The sequence below is a fragment of the Choloepus didactylus genome, chromosome 2 (genome assembly GCF_015220235.1).
Source record: "Choloepus didactylus isolate mChoDid1 chromosome 2, mChoDid1.pri, whole genome shotgun sequence".
Lineage (NCBI taxonomy): Eukaryota > Metazoa > Chordata > Mammalia > Pilosa > Megalonychidae > Choloepus > Choloepus didactylus.
Genome location: NC_051308.1, coordinates 57,233,298 through 57,252,213, shown reverse-complemented (window position 1 = coordinate 57,252,213; position 18,916 = coordinate 57,233,298). Strand labels below are relative to the sequence as shown.

General features: G+C 46.0%; 1 protein-coding gene and 1 long non-coding RNA gene across 2 annotated transcripts; one reads left to right on the top strand and one right to left on the bottom strand.

Moving 5' to 3' along the window:
- Positions 1–9,170: 9,170 nt before the first annotated feature.
- LOC119526123 lies at positions 9,171–12,940 on the bottom strand. The gene is made up of 3 exons (XR_005215119.1): positions 12,857–12,940; positions 9,809–9,948; positions 9,171–9,532 (listed from the first exon to the last, which is right to left on the bottom strand). It is a non-coding gene; the product is annotated as an uncharacterized LOC119526123 (long non-coding RNA).
- Positions 12,941–13,123: 183 nt separating this feature from the next.
- On the top strand, positions 13,124–17,257 carry BTG2 (BTG anti-proliferation factor 2). Its single transcript, XM_037825011.1, has 2 exons — positions 13,124–13,419; positions 14,770–17,257. Exons 1-2 carry the CDS (start codon positions 13,266–13,268, stop codon positions 15,102–15,104), a joined length of 489 nt encoding a protein of 162 aa, XP_037680939.1. The 5' UTR covers positions 13,124–13,265; the 3' UTR covers positions 15,105–17,257.
- The last annotated feature ends 1,659 nt before the right edge of the window (positions 17,258–18,916 follow it).

The following is an 18,916-nucleotide window of genomic DNA, read 5'->3' as shown; positions in this document are numbered from 1 at the left end:
GGATTCTTATCATTGCCTCTGCCTTTAAGCTCTTATTAGTTCGGTTTGGGACTTGTCTTGCTAACCTGTGAGTGCGCTTCCTGTTATGAAGATCTCAGCCCTTTTTCTTGCTTTCTACAAATGCATCATAGACTTTACTGAAGGTTGGATCTGTAGAGGGGATTTATACAGCAAAATGCAAACAACTTAAAAATTGAGTGTTGTGTTTTAGAAGCAAAATTAGTCCTTAAACTGGCAATTTCAAAAGTGATTCTGTGTAGTGCTAATAACCTTGCTAGTACATTTAAATGTTACATTATTCAAATTGTACACAATGCTTGCTACTGTTTTCCAGTGTTGGAATATTCTATATACTTGTGCTGTCCAACATAGTAGCCACTAGCCACGTGTGGCTGTTGAACACTTGAAATATGGCCAGTCTGAATTGAGGTATGCTAGATTTTGTAAAATTATTATGAAGAAAAAGATGTAAAATATCTCATTAATAGTTTTTAATATTGGTTATCTGTTGAAATGATAGCATTTTGAATGTATTAATTTAAATAAAATATAGCATTATATATTTTTAATTGTGTTGGGTATTTCTATTCTTGAAAATTCCCTTGGTTTTCTCTATAACATTGGCTTCAGCTCCCCACCTCACAACCCTTTATTGCACCCCAATATCTTAGCTCTCTCTTCTACCATTTCTCTTTTTTTGCTCCTCCCACTCATGAGCAAAATAATAGATTCCAATAATTTGGCTCTTTCTAACCCTCACCCACAACTCTGAACCGTTCTAAAAATTCGGTCACAAAGGTCCAAAACTTTTGCCTGTTTGTGTTCTTATTCAAAGAGCCCTTCCTCCTCAGCCTGGCAGGTCAGGCTGGAGGGTGGTGGTAGTGGTCTTCCTGAGTTAATACAAAGCTCTTTACATATAAGGATGCTTACAAAAGATTCCTCTTTGAACTCAGAATCTGGGGAGCAGGGGGTTAACTTTCTAGGAGCTTACCCATTCCCACTAAGATCATCATTCTGTTCCAAACTGAGGGCTTAATCTTCCCAAAACCCTCTTAGGCATGTCTCACAGCATCTCTCTCTCCATTGACTTCATGAGCTTTTGCCATGGGATCCACTTTGAGGACGCTGAGAACATCTGGAGCCACTTAACTATTTGTCTGACTCAGCGGGACCCAACCCCTGACCTCAAGGGAGTTCCTTAGTCAAGAGGAAGGGAAGGAAGCCCCAAGCTGAGGATAGAGGGAAACATGGAGATGATGCTGATTGTTATTATCCCAGCCATTATCCTGACCCTGATTACTCCCATTGTCATTATGGGCTCTTATTAAACACAGGCCCAGTTGAAGATGACACTACATACCAACTGATAATGACTTCAAATTCCTTGACTCCAATATTCCTACACTGAGATTCACACCATAAATTCCACCTTGAATTCAGTATGTGTGCTGGGGTGATGGGGTGGGATATTTTTCCAGGCTAACTTGAATGCTTTCTTATATTTTACAATGAGAACTATATAATGCATATATTTCCCTTTTTGCCTTGGCTTCCTGGAAGCTCAAAGATAAATTTAGGGGCCAATTGAGTAACTAACTCAAACCAGATAGCAAATACATACCTTTCTCTCTATCTCCTTCCTCTTACTAATTGGTTTAATACACACACATGTAATTATCCTCTTTTATATGTTCAGTATTTTAAACAGCTTCAAATTTTTGTTGGAAGTAGGCAAGGTATAAAATATAAGTAATAATAGGTAACATGTATTGACCACTACATGAGCTAGGCACTAGTCGAAGTACCATAAACTCATTTAATCCTCCCGACAACTCTGTGAGGTAAGTACTACTATTAACTTCATTTTACAGATAAGGAAAGTAGGGCACAGTAAGGTTTAATAACTTGCTTAAGATGGCACAGCTAGTAAAGGGAGAAGCTGGGACTTGAACCTGCTCAGTATGGCTCCAAGGCATGTGCTCTAACCACCACACTAGAGTAAATAAATTACAAGTTAGTTCAAAATCTTAATTATGAGCCATCAGGGTCAATTATCATCAGAACTGTGTTTGGACAAAGGGCAATTCAATGAGCAGCTCAGACCACCCATTTTAATCTAAAGAGAGACTCCTCCCCTGCCAACCTTATTCTTAGTGGAAGGAATGGAGGAAAAAGGATTTAGACTCCTTTCCCACTCTTCCCCTACCCTCTCCACCCCATCACCCCAGCCCTTTTTAGTGTCTTTCCTGACATATCCATTATCCTATCTCTGCCTTACTTTTTCCTTCAGTAAAAAGGAAGAATATTTCTTTCTTTCTGTACTACTTGCATGGAGATAAATAGTTCAACCAAATCAATAAAAATTCACCAAGTACCTACTGATGCTGAGGGCCAAAGTATTGTCCTAGGCACTAAAGTACAAGTGTGTAATCCCGTCTCGGTCTTCAAGGAATCACAGTCTCACAGGTCTATGCAATGAACTGTAACATAGGAATATTAGCCTATAGAGTTATAAACAAAGGTCTCTGAGAGCACAGAGGAGGAAATGATTAATTCAAATGGGGTAGCTTGGGGGTGGTGGTGAATCTGGGACTGCTTCCCAGAGGAGGTGATATAGAAGCCAGATCTTGAAGGATGAGTAGGCTTTTTAATGGACAAAGAAGTAGACAAAGGGAATTCCAGGCAGAGCAGATAACATGAACCAAGGCACAATGATATCAAATGCAGTGTGTTTGAGAAACACTGAAAATGGAGCTTAGAGTTTGGACCAGATTGTAAAGGCCTTGAAGGCCAAACTAAGAATTTGATCTTCTTCCTGCAGGCAACAGAAACCCTCCAAAGGATTTTAAGCAGGGGAGACACAAGATAAATCCATGAGTTAGAAGGATTAGAGGATGGACTGAGGAAAGGGCATGAAGGGGAGCATTTCAGGCAGAGAGACCATTTAGGAGACTGTTGTGTCCAAGGAAGATCTAATGGCCAGTAGCTTTAGCGACGATGATAGAAGATATTTCAAAAAGATGATTGACAGGATTTGGCCCCGAATTGGATATGGGGTATCAGCTCAGGAAGTAGGCCTCCTGTATATCTGTCACTGGATCAGGAGATTTCTCTCTTACTGGCAGGTGATCACATATGCCACGGGTGCCCAAGGAGCCGACAGTATAGGCCATAGATCACAGATTAAGGAAGAGAGGGTGAATCTCCTGCTCCAACACTCTCTTGTTACACATAAGCAAACTGAGGTCAGAGAGGTGGAGCAACAGGACTCGGGACTCCTAGTCCGATCATCTCTCCTCTGCTGCAAGCCCCTTGCATTGAACTGCAGGGATCAAAGGCACAGCCTCCCCTGGGTCTGCTCCCAAAGTGCAGCCAAGAAATAGTCTGGGCCCTGGGCTGCAGCTGGTTTCCCTCAGGCCAGTGCTGACCAGGAGGCCAGAGGTGGGAAGCTGCAGACTCTTCTTCAGCCTCTTCCCCATGTCCCCCTTTCTCCCCACTTCAGCCAGGTCCCGTCCCCCTGCAAGGCTGGGGCTGTCACAGCTGTGTTGCCAGCTTCCTGCCTGTCCCCAGACACTCAGCCCCAGGAGGCCCAGCCCCATTAGGCTCTGCCAAAACAACATCTGGGGAAGCTCCAACAGTCTCAGGGCCTCTTTTCTTGTTTTGTGTCTGGAGATGAAGGGGTTTATCCTTGGCCCCCGGGAGTGAGGATGAGGAGGGTTTACAACATGTCTGTCTTCTAAGTTTGGAAAAGAGGCAATAAATTCTGCTTCAGAACTGCTGCTGTCCCCAAGTCCATGTGTTCTCCTGGTAAGTTTCCGGCACTTTCGGTCACACCTTCTAGTACCACTGGAGAAGGCCCAGAGGGTGAAGGTGTGGGAGGTTACATTCTTGGGGGCCTCCAGGGTAAAAGACTTTAAACAAAAAGTTTCTATCCTTTTGCTCCTATGATAGACCTAGGGATTCACAGAAGCAAAAACACCTCACTGGGGACCTTTCCAGCCAAATACCAGTCTGGCCATCTGTCCCATGCCTCTCTCCCCTCCCTCAGCCCCTACCTCATCTCTTATTTACTCTCTGCCTCACTTATACCCTCAGCCATCCTTCTTTCCTGTCCTTCCCCTACCACAGGCCTGGCTGGCAAAGGAAAGTAAGGAGACCCAGAACATTCCTCTGCTCATAGACACTAGTGGGTCAGTAGGGCACGGCAGCTGAGAAGCACCCCTCAGGGAAATAGATGTCTTTGGGGGAGCAAATTCCCTCCCTAGCATGGTGCCTGGCATACAGTCAGCCTCAGGTACAAGCTTGATGAATTAAGAAGACTTTCCAGCCCTCCTTCCCAGGGGCAGGACAGTGAGTCTGTCTGAGCCAACACAATGCAGGTGACGTGCAGGGGATGAAGAGTTAGTATGAGGCACACAACAGGCCTTCAGAGCCGGAGCCCAGGAACCTCCCAAACCACGGAGGTCACGCAGGGTCTCCAAGGCAGTGGCTGGCCCCTGAGGGCAAAAGCGGCAGTTCCCTGGAGATTCTCTTCCTTCACCCTGCCCAGCACTCTAGGTCTCACATTTCAGTAGCCAACTCTCTCTCCTGGAAACCTGGGTTTAGCTGTCTTCTTTCAAGACCCAGTCAGGACAAAATCCTAAGTCTCTCTGTTTACATGGGTCACTGTATGAAGGGCAGGAACTCTCCTCCCCATTCTGCTGTGTACACGCTCTCCACTAGTCTGCTTCCCACCAGTTCCCTTCAGACCCTTTCACTGGGTCTTCTGTGCCCAGCAAAGTCCCTTCCAAATGCTTTCTCCACCTCCTGGCCTTAACTGAGACCTGGCTGTCCCCCAAGAGCCTTCTCAAGGGGAGGCTCTTTTTCTGTCACGTTCACATACACCTCAGGTTCAGGTAGGGGGAGGCCAAGTCTTCCCTGCTCTGCAAGACTTCTTCCTGAAGCTCGTGTTGTCCGGTTACACCATTATCTTTGGTCCTCCTGATGGTTCCTTCTCATTAACTGAAGATGTTGCCCCTATAAGGCCAAGGCTCACAGACTTTTTCTCCTCCCCAAACTCCTGCCACCATCTAAAGAAGCATCAACACCTGTGGGAGCAACGGAGCTCATTCTACCCCCTGGGCTCTCAGTCCCCTGGTGCCACGTCTCCAGCAACCATCCTCTCCACTCAGCCTCTAACACCCACTCACAGGCGAACACTCTGGATGCTGATACCAGCTCCAATGCTCACCACTGAATCTCCAGAGCCTGACACACAGAGATACTCAGTAAACATTCCCAGGTAAGTGAATGAACAAGGCTAATGTCACAACATGGGATCTGGCATAATGGAAAGAGCACCAGACTGGATGGAAGATCTCGGTTCTAATCCCAGCCCTGCCACTAAACAGCTGTGTGACCCTTGGAATCCTTTCCCACCTCATGGCTTCCATTTCCTCATCCTAAAAATTAAAGTTTATATGTAGATGATTTCTGAAAACCCTGATTCTGACAGTTGACAATAATTAGAACTTTGATTTATTAAGCATCTGTGATATTTAGAGACAGTGGTGAGCGCACTCTATATATTACTTCTTCCATACTCAATAACCCTGTGAAGAATTTACTCTCCTATTTTAAAGATGAGAAAATTGAGGATAAGAGAGATTAAAGATTTGCCTTGTCATATAGATAGCTGGTGGTATATCAGGATTAGAATCCAGGCTGGTCAACCCCCAAACATGTATGTCTAAATGAGTCTCATGTCTTGAGATAAAACAAGTCTCATGTTTACAGGAACTACTGTTTGCTCTTTTAATCTAGGCCTCTGGCTAGTGAAGGTCTCTTTGAGCTGGTGGGGCTTGCCTTTGGAAATCTGGCTGGTTCCACTCTTTGCATGGGTCTGCTCCCCACCCATTCAGCTCAGCAAACAGTTACACGGCAGGTGCTGCAGCAGGGGAGGTTGGAGGGGGGATCATTATAGGGGATAGACTGACAGGACTCTGCCCTCAAGTGATTGGTGGTCTGTGGGCAGATACATCACTTAACTCTGGGCCTGGTTTCTAAATGTGCCTCTAAGGCCAGATATGCTGAGTGGAGTACAGAAGCCACTGCATGAGAATTGCCTGGATTCTCATTACGAATGCAGGTGTCTGGACTCCACTGCAAACTACTGAATCAGAATCTCAGCGAGAGACTGCTCAGTCTGAATATTTACCATGTTCTCCAAGGGATTTTCAGGGTCTCTAAAGTTTATGAATTACTGTCCTAAGAAGTCACACAGCACATAGGGACTTGAATGCCAGTTAAGGGATTTTTAACTAATGCTGTATGCAGTGGTAAGCTACTGAAGGTTTTTAAAGCAAAGGAGAGACACGATTAGGTTATTGTTTAAGCAAAATTACTCTGGCAGGCAGTCTTCAGCGTGGGCTGAAGTGAGGAGAGACTAAAAGACAGAATACCAACCAGTTGGCTACGGCAACAGTCTAGACGGAAGGTAAGGACAAGGCCGGGAGGGCAATGCCCATGGGCAAGAGGGCAAAACCGGGAAAGGTGCTGCAAATGTAGACTCCATGGAACTTGTTAACTGATTATCAAGGGTAGGGTCAAAGATGCCTTCTGGATTGGGAGCTTGGTGACTAGAAAAAAAAAAGTAATGCTATTGAGAGAAATATAGAATTCAGAAGGGGAAAAGAAGGAAGGACATTATTTTGACTTGTTACATGTTAAGTTTAAAATACCAGAAAAATAATTTAAAGATATACAGTTCTCACTTGGGAAAAAATGGTTCAGAGCTCAGTAATAAAGTTGGGGCTAGAGATGATGCTCTGAGATTTATTCTATATCAGACATTGCAAATTCAAATACCTACAGGGGCAAGGCAGGTAATATAAATGAGAATTAAGTATAATTAAAAACTAAAAAACCCATGATAAATGGCAACCACCACTTGGTCTCAGCAGGGATCCATAGGGAATGCTGAGGACTATGGTAAACTAGAGGGCACACCTCCTGTCTTAGGGGCCTGTCACTGCCAAGGAGGAATGTGGGACAAGCATTAACAGATAACCCTGGTTTTCAAGATAAATCATAAGTTATACATTTTATATATTTTAAACATGATACTTCCTAATAGTTAAATGCTGACAACTTATTTTTAAAATGCTTAAGCACTATGGAGGCCAAACAATGCAAATTTGTGGTCAGCCCTGCCCCTCTTCCCCCCACACTTGCAGTTTGTGACTTCTGAGCTACCTGGAGGAGAGCACTGCAGCCATAGATGGGTAAATTAAGGCGAGAGTATTGAGCAAGCTGAGAAGAAAGACAGGGACCGAACTTGGAGAACCATGATCCTCCCAGGCCCCCAAGCTTGCCTGCAGGTGAACCCAGGGCTTAGAAAGGCCCTGATCGTTTTAGCCACTAGTGTCTGGTAGGCTTCCATGTTGGTGGCAACAAGTGAAGCCTACATCTTGTTCAGCTGTATCTGCTTAATCACCTGGAAATGGTGGGCAGCCACTGAGGTGCTAAGGCTTTCCAGGTTAAATGGCAGCTTGGGGAGGAGCCCGCAGGCTTCATGCACCACCCTCTTTGGCTCTCTTCATCCCCTCCTGCGATGCGCTGTACCTAGGAGTGTGTCCTGGCTACAGCAGGCATTTTGCTCACTAGATGCTCACTTTCCTATCTGGAAGTTCTTCCGTTGCCTAATTTAGGTGCTTTTTGTACAACTGAACCTTCTCTTTGCTTCTATCTTCAAGGAAAATGGAGAAATATGTTACTTTTTAGCTTTCAGATCATCTCCAGCCTTCAACAGGTTCTCAAAAAGGATCCTAGGGACTTGAAAGTCATTGTGATTTGCAATTAGAAAGCCCCTTGCTTATTTATATTTTACCAAGCCTTCTTTTAGTCCAGGTGGACTTCCTTTAGTCCACTTACTCTCAACCCTAACAATCTTTGCATTATCTATTTCTGTCCTTGTTCTCAGTTCACTTTGGGGTGGGGGAGGGGGATTAAAGACAAATTTTTAAAATAGCTAACACCCCACTTGCCTGCAATCCTCCTTTAAAAGTTTGAGGGACCATGGCACTTTCTTTGGTCCTTGATTCCTGTTCCTGATTCTTTTTTTTTTTTTTATTTTTTTATTTTTTTAATATTCATTTTATTGAGATATATTCACATACCACACAGTCATATAAAACAAATCATACATTCGATTGTTCACAGTACTGTTACATAGTTGTACATTCATCACCAAAATCAATCCCCAACACCCTCATTACCACACGCACAAAAATAACCAGAATAATAATTAAAGTGAAAAAGTGTGCTTCAGGTTTTAAAGCAGGGAAGGATAGTGAGGCATTTACCTTGGGCCCCAAATTTAAGGGGCACCAAAAAACTCAGGAAATAGTATTTGAATGCAAGGTTTTAAAAAATCAAAAGGAATGCAAAAAGTCCATGGTGAACAAAATATCAAAATTTCAGATACAGATAACATTGGTAATGGTGCCATGCCAAGCCATTTAAGAGCATGATGCAAAGGTAGAATATCAACAATACTAATTTTTTTTTTTTAGAGATAACAGTAAAAATAATGTTTATTGTTTATTTTCTGATTACAACACAAATATATGCTCCTTGAATAAAATTTGGAAAACATATAAAAGTTTCAATGAGAAAAAGTAAAAATTACATATAACCCAACTTTTTAAAGTAACCAAATTTCTTATTATATTTCACTGAGTTTTTTTTAATCTTCATTTTATTGAGATATATTCACATACCACGCAGTCATACAAAACAAATTGTACTTTCGATTGTTTACAGTACCATTACATAGTTGTACATTCATCACCTAAATCAATCCCTGACACTTTCATTAGCACACACACAAAAATAACAAGAATAATAATTAGAGTGAAAAAGAACAATTGAAGTGAAAAAGAACACTGGGTACCTTTGCCTGTTTGTTTCCTTCCCCTATTTTTCTACTCATCCATCCATAAACTAGACAAAGTGGAGTGTGGTCCTTATGGCTTTCCCAATCCCATTGTCACCCCCTCATAAGCTACATTTTTATACAACTGTCTTCGAGATTCATGGGTTCTGGGTTGTAGTTTGATAGTTTCAGGTATCCACCACCAGCTACCCCAATTCTTTGGAACCTAAAAAGGGTTGTCTAAAGTGTGCGTAAGAGTGCCCACCAGAGTGACCTCTCGGCTCCTTTTGGAATCTCTCTGCCACTGAAGCTTATTTCATTTCCTTTCACATCCCCCTTTTGGTCAAGAAGATGTTCTCCTGTTCCTGATTCTAAAGAATAAATCCCAGACTAGCTGGCCTGGAGCTGATCTTAAAATTAAAATGTACAACTTTAAGAGAAGATGATAGGGAACCACAAAAGAGGGCCTGGACATTACCCAAAGATGTTTGCAAAGTTATGAATATATTTAGCAGTATCTCCACTCTGATTAGGAAGTGAGGAAGAGGCATCTGGTCTTCCCTGGGTGATGTTTCTTATCAGCTCTGGGCAGCAGAGCAGGGTTGTCACCACTGAGGTCTGAGAAGAGGAAAGATCAAATTAGCATCTGCACCAGCCACACACAGACATAACTTGCCAAAATGTGTTCTCCCTGCCAAAATATGCATCCCAACAAAACACCCACACTCCAAACATTCTCCAATACATACCTTTATATTAAAAAATCCATATTTTCTCCCATCTACAAATATCCAAGCACACATACACATATCAGCACTTACACGCACTCAAATACAATGCCCTTCCTACTCACTCTGACACACACAAAGACCTTCAAAAAAATACACATCTCACAGTGTAGGAGTGAGCTGATGTCATCCTCCTGGAATAACTCAGCCCAGCCTCTGCCTGCAGATCGGCTTCACTCAGCCTCAGGTTTCTATGTGTGGTCAGAAACTGAGAGGTAACCTTGGCAACCAAGGCCTTGCAGGCACCTGTTAGGGAGACGGGAAAGAAAAAAGTCGTGTAAAATGATCTGGATGCTCCTGACTGGGGAGTGGAGGGCAAGGCCTGTGTGATGAGCCCACAGACAGGGCCAGAGCAGAGGTCTGGGCAAGGGATCCAGTTCTGGGGAGGATCTGGTCTGATGAGGGCAGCTTTGGATGCCTTGGGTCACTCTAGAATGGGACACACAGGCAGGCCATGCAAGTGGGTGAGATTGGCAACCACGACCAGAGAAACCAGTGGGTCTGGGGTCATGTGCCACAGAAGAAGCTTCTGATCCAGGCAAGGCATAAACTGAATTCCACCCTCACCACCACTACTACCATATCCATTCTTCAGTGGGTGCAGTCACAGTGTCAGGGCATATGTTCAAAATTCAGTTCAAGGTCTTTGGCCAGGGGGGACGAGAGGAGGAAGGGAATTAGAAGAAGAAGAAGACGGAGGAGGAGGAGAAGGAGTAGGTGGAGGAGAAGGAGGGGGAGGAAAAAAACAAGGAAGGAGGAGAAGAAGGAAAAGGAAAAGATAGGAGAGAAGGAGAAGGAGGGAAGAGAGGAAGCGCAGGAGTAGTTTTAGGAATTTTCAAAAGTTATTTGAACTATAATATATTTGGTCTAATAAGAAACTGACTTGAGAACCCAAATTCTAACTTGGGTACAACTCATTACTTGGGAAGTTTTAATGTGGGGTAAATTAAGCTGCTTCTCCTTAGGCTTGCATGTAGAAAGAAAAGAGGATGAGAAAGTGGGGAAGCAGCCCTCTGGTTCTTACGGATTATCAATGCTCCATATAAGGTTCTACATAATCACCAATTATGAGACTAGACAGACTCTGGATAACAAGGAAGCATGGTAAGAGTTCCCTGCTCCTATCCCAGCAAATGCAGACGGTTTCCCCCCATTCATTGCATCATCATCTGGAATACCAGCTCTGTGGGACCATGGGCCATGGGAACATCACCGGGGCTCCACAGTCTAATGGAAAGGACACTATAGTTCAAGTCGGAAGACCCGGTCCCATTTATGGCTCTGTAGAGAACTAGCTGTGTGACTTGGTGAATGGTACAAAAATGTACCCAAAGTCAGAGTCATATTTTCTAAGGAAAAAGCAGGTGATGATCTGTCAGAAGATTCTTTTCATCCATTTTGCTTGCAGGAGTTGTAGGGCCCAGAACACCAGAACTTGTCAAAGGCAAACCCAGGAAGATGTACAGTGTTTTCACCTACCTATACCTTGACCTGTTTCCCTGACTTTGTAAGTGGCTGACCTTGATCAATTCTGGTCTTGCTGATACTTGGCCTTTATGTTCTAATGCACCTCTAGGCTATCATGCTTCCAGTATCAGCCCTGTTTCCTGTAATATATCTTTTCCTCCTCATTGAGCAGAAGAGTCTCATCTGGCCTGATCCCAGCTTCTAGGAAGAGCCAACAAAGAGGCCAACTAGAAAATGTGTTTAATGCCAAAATTTTATAATTCCAGGGCATTCTGATGAGTTATATGAACATGTAGGACATATGAGCAGTACTTTAGGAATGGTTATCTATGAATAGTGGAAAGAGTGGTTTGGGAATGGGATTGGACAGAGCCCACTGCAATCATCTAGTTACAAAGAAGCAACAGGTCTTGGGACTGGATCTGAGGAGCAAAGTACAAGAAGCCAAAAGTGAGTCGGAGTTTTCTGGCTGCAGTGGCTGGGAAATGATGGTTTCTCTGACGGAAATGGAGACAAGGAGGGGAGATGGCTTTGGAGAAGACATTGAGTTTAGACTGACAGTGAGGTGGTGGCAGGACTTCCAATGGGAGGAACAGAGTAGGTGTGGGAGGAACAGGCTGAAAGGACACAGGGACAGACTGTCCAGATTTGAAAGTCAATTGTACAAAAGTAAAAATCAAAATGGACAAGCTGAATTGGCTTTCTCTGAGGAAAGAAAGTGGAGAGAAAAGAGAACAGGACTAAGGGCTTGGGGATAGGAAGGCATCCAGGGGAGCCACAGCCAGGGAAGGAGGCAGAGATTGCAGTGCATACTGTCAAAGAAACCGAGGGGGAGATGGCAATCAGAAGAAGGTGATCAGCAGGGCCAAACAGTACCTGCCCAGAGTACAAGGAAACTTTACAGAGGCCATGGGATTTGATTCATTTAACAAACATGTTATGGGGCATTTATGTATGCCAGGCCTTGTGCTAGGCTCTAAAATGCTGGTTAGGAAGTTATCTTCCATTCATCAGACACCTAAGGCATGCAGGCGATGGTGCCAGGCCCTGAGAACAGTCCTGTGTGGGGAAGAGGGAGGCTGAGGCTGCCTGGGTCCTATTCCTTGAACAAGCTTTGATCCTCTATGATGAAGGAAGGACAGCTGCAGGGAGGAGGGGGAAGAGGAGGGTATGTAAAAATGTGTACAGTTGAGTGCAGACCAGTTATTCAAAAATTTTGTCATTTAAAGGAAAGAGAGAACCAGAAAAATAGATTGAGGGGACGGAAAGATCTTGGCACACTCCCCTTACTTCCACCCCACCAGATAGATGAGACTGGGATGCTTCTAAACAAGAGAAAAAGAATTGCTGGAAAAGAAAAGCAGAACTTGTTGGAGGAGGTGGGGCTATTATAAAAGTAAATAGAAAATTCAGTACTCATTTCCGAAGAGCCAAGAGGAACCCACTCGGACCGGTTAAGAAATGGCCAAGTGGTGAGATAGTGACAAAGAGTCTGGGAGAGTGGTTCTGACGGTGCGTGGTTGGAAAACGCTGTGTGAGTCAGAAAAGGGAACCACTTGGGACAGGTAGTGTCGGTGAAGGCTTCCTGGAGGAGGTGGCCCCTAACCTGAGCCTTAAAGGATGGTCGGATTTGGAACGGCAACAGGTGAGGACATGCCCAGCGTAGAGCAAATTGGGAGCCATTTACCTCTACTGAGAGCTTTCGGCCCCCTCCCGGGCCCTTCTTTCTGCACCCGCCAACCTCAGCTCCAGAGCCCAGCTCGGATTCCCAGCACTGACGTCAGCGGGCGATGACCTCAGCGCCGACGAGGCCGCGGGGGCTGGGGCGGAGGCGGGCGCGAGTGGCTGCGCGCGGGGCGGGGCGTCGGGCCTGGCCCCCATCCGCTCGCGGCGGCCAATGGGCTCCGCCGACGGCTCCCCCGCCTCCGCGGACAGTATGAAAGGCGCGGCCCGCGGAAAGTCCGGGCAGAGCCGGAGCAGCGGCGGGGCGAGCGGGTCCTTCTGCGCGGTGCGTCCGAACCCTTCCACCTAGCCGCGCGTCCCAACCGGAGCTCTCGCACTGCGCCACACCGCCCGTGCCCCCTGAGTCGCCGGACATGAGCCAGGCCTGCTGGACCGGGAAGAGAACCGATATGCTGCCGGAGATTGCCGCCGCGGTGGGCTTCCTCTCTAGCCTCCTGAGGACCCGAGGCTGCGTGAGCGAGCAAAGACTTAAGGTTTTCAGCGGGGCTCTCCAGGAGGCACTAACAGGTGAGCGCAAGCCGAGGGAGCCTGCGGCCACCCGGCCTCGGCCCCCCTCCTTGCCTGGGGCGCCTTTCCTCTCCTAGTGCAGGGTTACCCACGCCAGTAGCTCCGGGCCTCGGTTTCCCTCTTCCGGCTCCTGGGGCGGCCCGCAGACCCCATCCCCAAGGGCCGGTCTCTCTTCCCCAGACCTGCGCTCTCGGGTCTCTGTTCTGATTGGGCTCCCTTCTCCGTTATCTGGGCAGCAAACCCTTGTTGGGTGCGATCCCGAGTCCCCGGCTTATGCCCGAAGAGGGGGTGCCTGCGGGTCACAGTGCGGACTCATCTCTCTCATTGCACCTTTGAGACCTTAAAAAACACTTGAGGTACGCTGAGGGCGACAGAGCCCGGCCGCCCGAAGTGTTCCTTGTGGGAGAAGTCTCAGTTGAGCTGTTTGAACAACTTAAGAGATCCTGCCGTGGTTCTTCCCGGCGGTGCGGTGCTGCTCTGTGCCTGGGCTAGTCTCCCGGTTACTGACTCGCTTGAAGTTGGCATCTGACCCCCTTTGAATTCTCTTTGGTTCCCCTTAGCCATCTGTCTCCTATTATGGTATCCAAGGGAGCCTCGGAGCTAGTAACTCTCAGTAACCACGCTCCACAGGGCATGTGTTGGAGTTGTGTGAAAAGAGGGAGGTGGACAACAGATAAGCAGTCCTCCCACTGGGAAAGACCTCTTTCTCCCAGCTGTTTCTAGCTGTTTGGCTGTGTTGTTGCCTGGTGGTACCCAACTGCAGTAACCAATTCTGAACATGCCTACAACATATCCTCTCTTCTGAGGAACAACAACCCATTTTTGATTCACTTAGCCACTGCTAAGGTTTTCTGATTCTGGGGCACACAGTGGGAGACCCAGTGACTTGCTGTTGACCCTGACAATGTTGAAGCCTTCGTGGCCTAGGTCCAGCCCCACATACCAGACCCTGTCACACCCCTCCCTCCTTAAATTGAAGATATGCCAAAAGCAATACACTGGCCACTACCGAGAGATCCAGTATACACACACACACACACACACACACACACACTGGCCACTATCAAGAGACCCAGTACACACACACACACACCCTACCGAGAGACCCAGTACACACACACACCCTGTCCTGGAAAGGAGATCTCTCTAGCTCTCATGAAGTTTTCTCTGCTAGAGTGGCAGGAGGATTTCCAGGAGGGTCCTGTAGCTCAGGAGAAACCACCTTGTTTATTTAACCTCACTGGGCCCCTTTCTCTCCTCCTGTCCCCCCATCCTGACCCCCATCTTGTAGAAGCACTCATGGCCCAGTTGCTCTAACCAGAGTTTCTCCCTCTTGTCCCCTCTCCACAGAGCACTACAAACACCACTGGTTTCCTGAAAAGCCGTCCAAGGGCTCTGGCTACCGCTGCATCCGCATCAACCACAAGATGGACCCCATTATCAGCAAGGTGGCCAGCCAGATTGGACTCAGCCAGCCCCAGCTGCACCAGCTGCTCCCCAGTGAGCTGACCCTGTGGGTGGACCCCTATGAGGTGTCTTACCGCATCGGGGAGGATGGTTCCATCTGTGTCCTGTACGAGGAGGCCCCGGTAGCCGCCTCCTATGGGCTTCTCACCTGCAAGAACCAAATGATGCTGGGCAGGAGCAGCCCCTCGAAGAACTACGTGATGGCGGTCTCCAGTTAGATCCCCCTTGCCCCCACCTCGGCACTCTACTGTGCTCATTCTGCTGTGACAACAGGCCGCTGCATACCTCAACCTGGGGAACTGTATTTTTAAATGAAGAGCTATTTATATATGTAATTTTTTTTTTTAAGAAAAGAGAAAAAAAACCAAAAGATTTTTTTAAGAAAAAAGTCCTTAAAGGGAGCTGCTTCGAAGTGGCCTCCCCAGGTGCCTTTGGAGAGAACTGTCATGCACTTGAGTCTGGGAGCCAGTGTGTGCCTATGGGAGGGGGAATGGTTGGGGGTGGGCCTGGCCCAAATGAGATGAGAGAAACTTGGCCAGCACCCCAAGAAGATGAGAGAGAGAGTAACCAAGGTTAGCAACTGTGAATGAGAAAGGTCAGGATATGCCTTGGTGCAGGAAGAGAGGCTCAGTTCAAACCTCTCCCTCTCCCAACCTGGACACCTGCATCCCTGAGCCTGCTCTTACTCAGGAGCATTCAAGCCTGGACTTAGCTAATACTATATTGCCTATTTTTCTTTTCTTTTTCTGATGAGATCCTGGGCAGAGAGTGAAAAGACCTCTCCTTATTTCTTCTGTTCTAAGCAACTTTTCTTGAAACCATGGCTTGTTTCTCCTTCTAACCTCAGGGGCCTGCAGATGTTGCTCCCCAGCCATCAGTCTAAAGCCTTTTGTTTTGGGGTTTGGGGGAGTAAGGCAGAGGTTGGAGTTCTTTTGGGGGTGGGATGGAAGGGAACTTTGCTTTGCTATATGCTGCTCTGTGTGTATGTGTGGCAAATAATTTGGGGGGTGATTTGCAATGCAATTTTGGGATCCAAAGAGTATCCACTGGAGATGTTTGTTGGCCAAAGCCCTTTTTGGAACCATACAAAAGTCCTGATGTTGCTGCTATTATCCCTTTGAGAGGTGACTCAAAAGCTACAGGGAACTTTAGGTCCTTTATTACTGCCTTCTTTTCAAAAGCACAACACTTCTTACCTCCTCTAAGCCTTTCTTTTTCCTTTCCCCTTCTGGTTTGGTCATGGAGCTACCCTCTTTTCTGGGATGAGAGTTCTCAGTCAGTGTGCAATATGGCCTTCTGGATCCCAGGAGAGTCTGGAGGAGAACTGGCTCTGAGAACCTCCTCCTGGTGCCCTGGTGGACTTTGGGAACCATCTCTCTCACTATCCTTGGGATTACGGCTGGCTGATCTGCCCTGCATGTACTCTTTGGCTAAGTGGGAGAGTGCCCCAAATTCTGCAGGACTCCCTGGTATTCCTGTAGGGCTGACACTAAAAGCCAAACCTGGGGCATTGTTTTATCTACCTGGTGCTCAGAGCGCCTGTGATAGAGGTTGCTGTCTTTCCCAGTACCATCCCAATTTTTCTGTAGACTTGTGCAATATTTACTGTTCTGGGTTGGAGAAAAATGGTAAGTTACACTGGGAAGAAGTCCTCTTCCTGCAGTTTCTCAGTGATGTCGAAGAGGGGTTCTCAGAAGGCCTTGAGTTTCCCAAACCTAATCACCTTAAGAAGGATGTAGCTAGAGCATCCGGTCAACTTGACTATCCTGCCGTTGGCCCTTAGTGAGGAAGCTTCCCCCCCTCACCTCCAGGCTCCCCTTCCCACTGCCAGGCCCCATTCTTGGGTTTCTTTACCAATTCTGACTCAAAAAGGTGCTATTTACTAAACACTCTCCTTCCCCATTCCTGCCAGTTATGCCTCCTGTTCAACTCTCCAGATTCTGTGATGCCTTCCCAAACCCTGCTTCCAGTTTTTATTGCTTTAAAGTTAATTTCGGGCCCCCAGGTCTGAGAGCTCATTTTCTGGCCTGTGGGTTGAAACAAAGCTGTGAATCACTGCAGATTGTGTTCTTGCCTCTTGTCTGCAAACAGGTCCCTGCTTTTTTAGAAGCAGTCTCACGGTCTCATGCTTAATCTTTTCTCTCTTCTCTTCTTTTTGATGTTCACTTTAAAAACCCCAGAGCTGGACTGTTGAGCAGGCCTGTCTCTCCTATTAAGTAAAAATAAATAATGGTAGTGTGTTTGTAAGCTATTCTGACAGAAAGGAAAAAGGTTACTAATTGTAAAATAGTGTTTTTATATGGAAGTATGTACAGCTTTATGGACAAGTGTACTTTTTTTTTGTTACTTTAATAAAAATGTAGCAGATGAAGTCTTGTGTGTAGAAGGTTAATTCCCATATCACTAATTTGCATTTCCCTCTCAGTTACAAACGCTTCCTTTGTTTCTCATAGTATTTCTCTTCAGTAGCACTCAGGAGACCAATAACATATGGCTGGTATAAAAGAAAAATCTAGTTGTGGCTGAGCTCTTTCCAAGCACCTCCTAACTTTCCTCCTTGGTTGCATATAGTAACAGGTCCTTAGGAAAATGCTAAAACGGACAGGGCTCTACTCTGAGCATTGCCTAGCCTGGCCACCCTGTTCTTGCTAGGCCTTAGTTTCACTCACTCATTTATTTACTCAACAAGCATGTATTGTCAGTAAATACAAGGCACTAAGAATTTTTAAAATAATCCAAACTCAATATGTTTCTCACAGACTGGGGGTGCTGAGCAGGTGACACCCAACTCCTTCCAGGCTTGGATAGGGTTGTTTGGTGAAATTCCTGTGAAGGTTCTCACCATCTTGGGCTGCCATTCACTACCTGCCATTCTTATCTTATTTAGATGAGAATAATTGGGCCTTGGGAGGTATGCACTGGAGCTGTATGTGTAGCTGAATGATTTCATAAGTTAGCTAAAAATCAGCAACTTCTGGCAGCAAACACTTGTATGAGAGCCAAAGGTTCGTTACCAATTTATAACTTCCTTTGGCTATATGGATAGAATCTATACAAAGGAAATAAGAACAGCCTTTACCATCGCCACTCTGGCTTCTTTCCATGAGGTTTTAACACAGGCTTCCCCACCCCAACCCCATCTGCTCGCTCAGCAGTTCCCACTGGAGGTCACAAGTACATTTTTGTCCTGGGCAAATTTTTCTTGGCCATAAGTGGGCTGTATTTAAACTAAATTTTAGACATGTTGACTCTTGAACAGTGGTAACTCCCCTCCCCTTCATTTCATTTCCTACTTCCATGACTTTCATCAACAAACATGCAGTTTGTCTTAGGTATGGAGGGTCAGATGTAAGTCAGGGAGCTGTGTATGGTATGTTTATATGAGGCAGGGGTGGGGATGAGATGGGCATGGGGAAAGCAAGGCTAGCTCATCTGTATCTAGAATTGGTTATTGGTGCTCACTTGTGTCAAAGGATTGTTATTTAAAGTAATGTCCCATTTTCGTTTGTAGCCTCTAATACAAATGTCCTAGGAAATCATTTATAAGGACCCTCTTTTATTGGATGTAAGGACAGGGTTAGGGTTGAAACATTTTATTCCTCCCGGAATGCTATTCTCTTTTGAGTATTTAGTACAAAGTCAACATCTATCTTCTTGGTTGCTGAAGGCCCCACTCATGAAGGATATTTCATTGTTTAATGGAAAGCCTGAAATTCAGGAGAGGTTGCCTGGAGGCTGAGAGAACATCCCTACCCCACTTCTATTTCTCCAAACCAGGGAAACCACAGAATGACAGATTCATCTTGAAGATGCTCTTGGCTCTAATTTTCCCTTAATTTACATGGGAGGTTCTGTGATTAAGCAATCCATTATTTATTTTAGAACTGGCCAGTTTCAAGAGGAATGGGGAGGATGCCTTGGCCTGGCTGGGGCTACAGGGGCTTTGGCCAGGAACTGCTTAAGGAGTTGCAGTTGGCTTTCATGTGTTCAGGAACCAGGTATTGGTTGGTCCACGCTGCTTCCAGCTTCC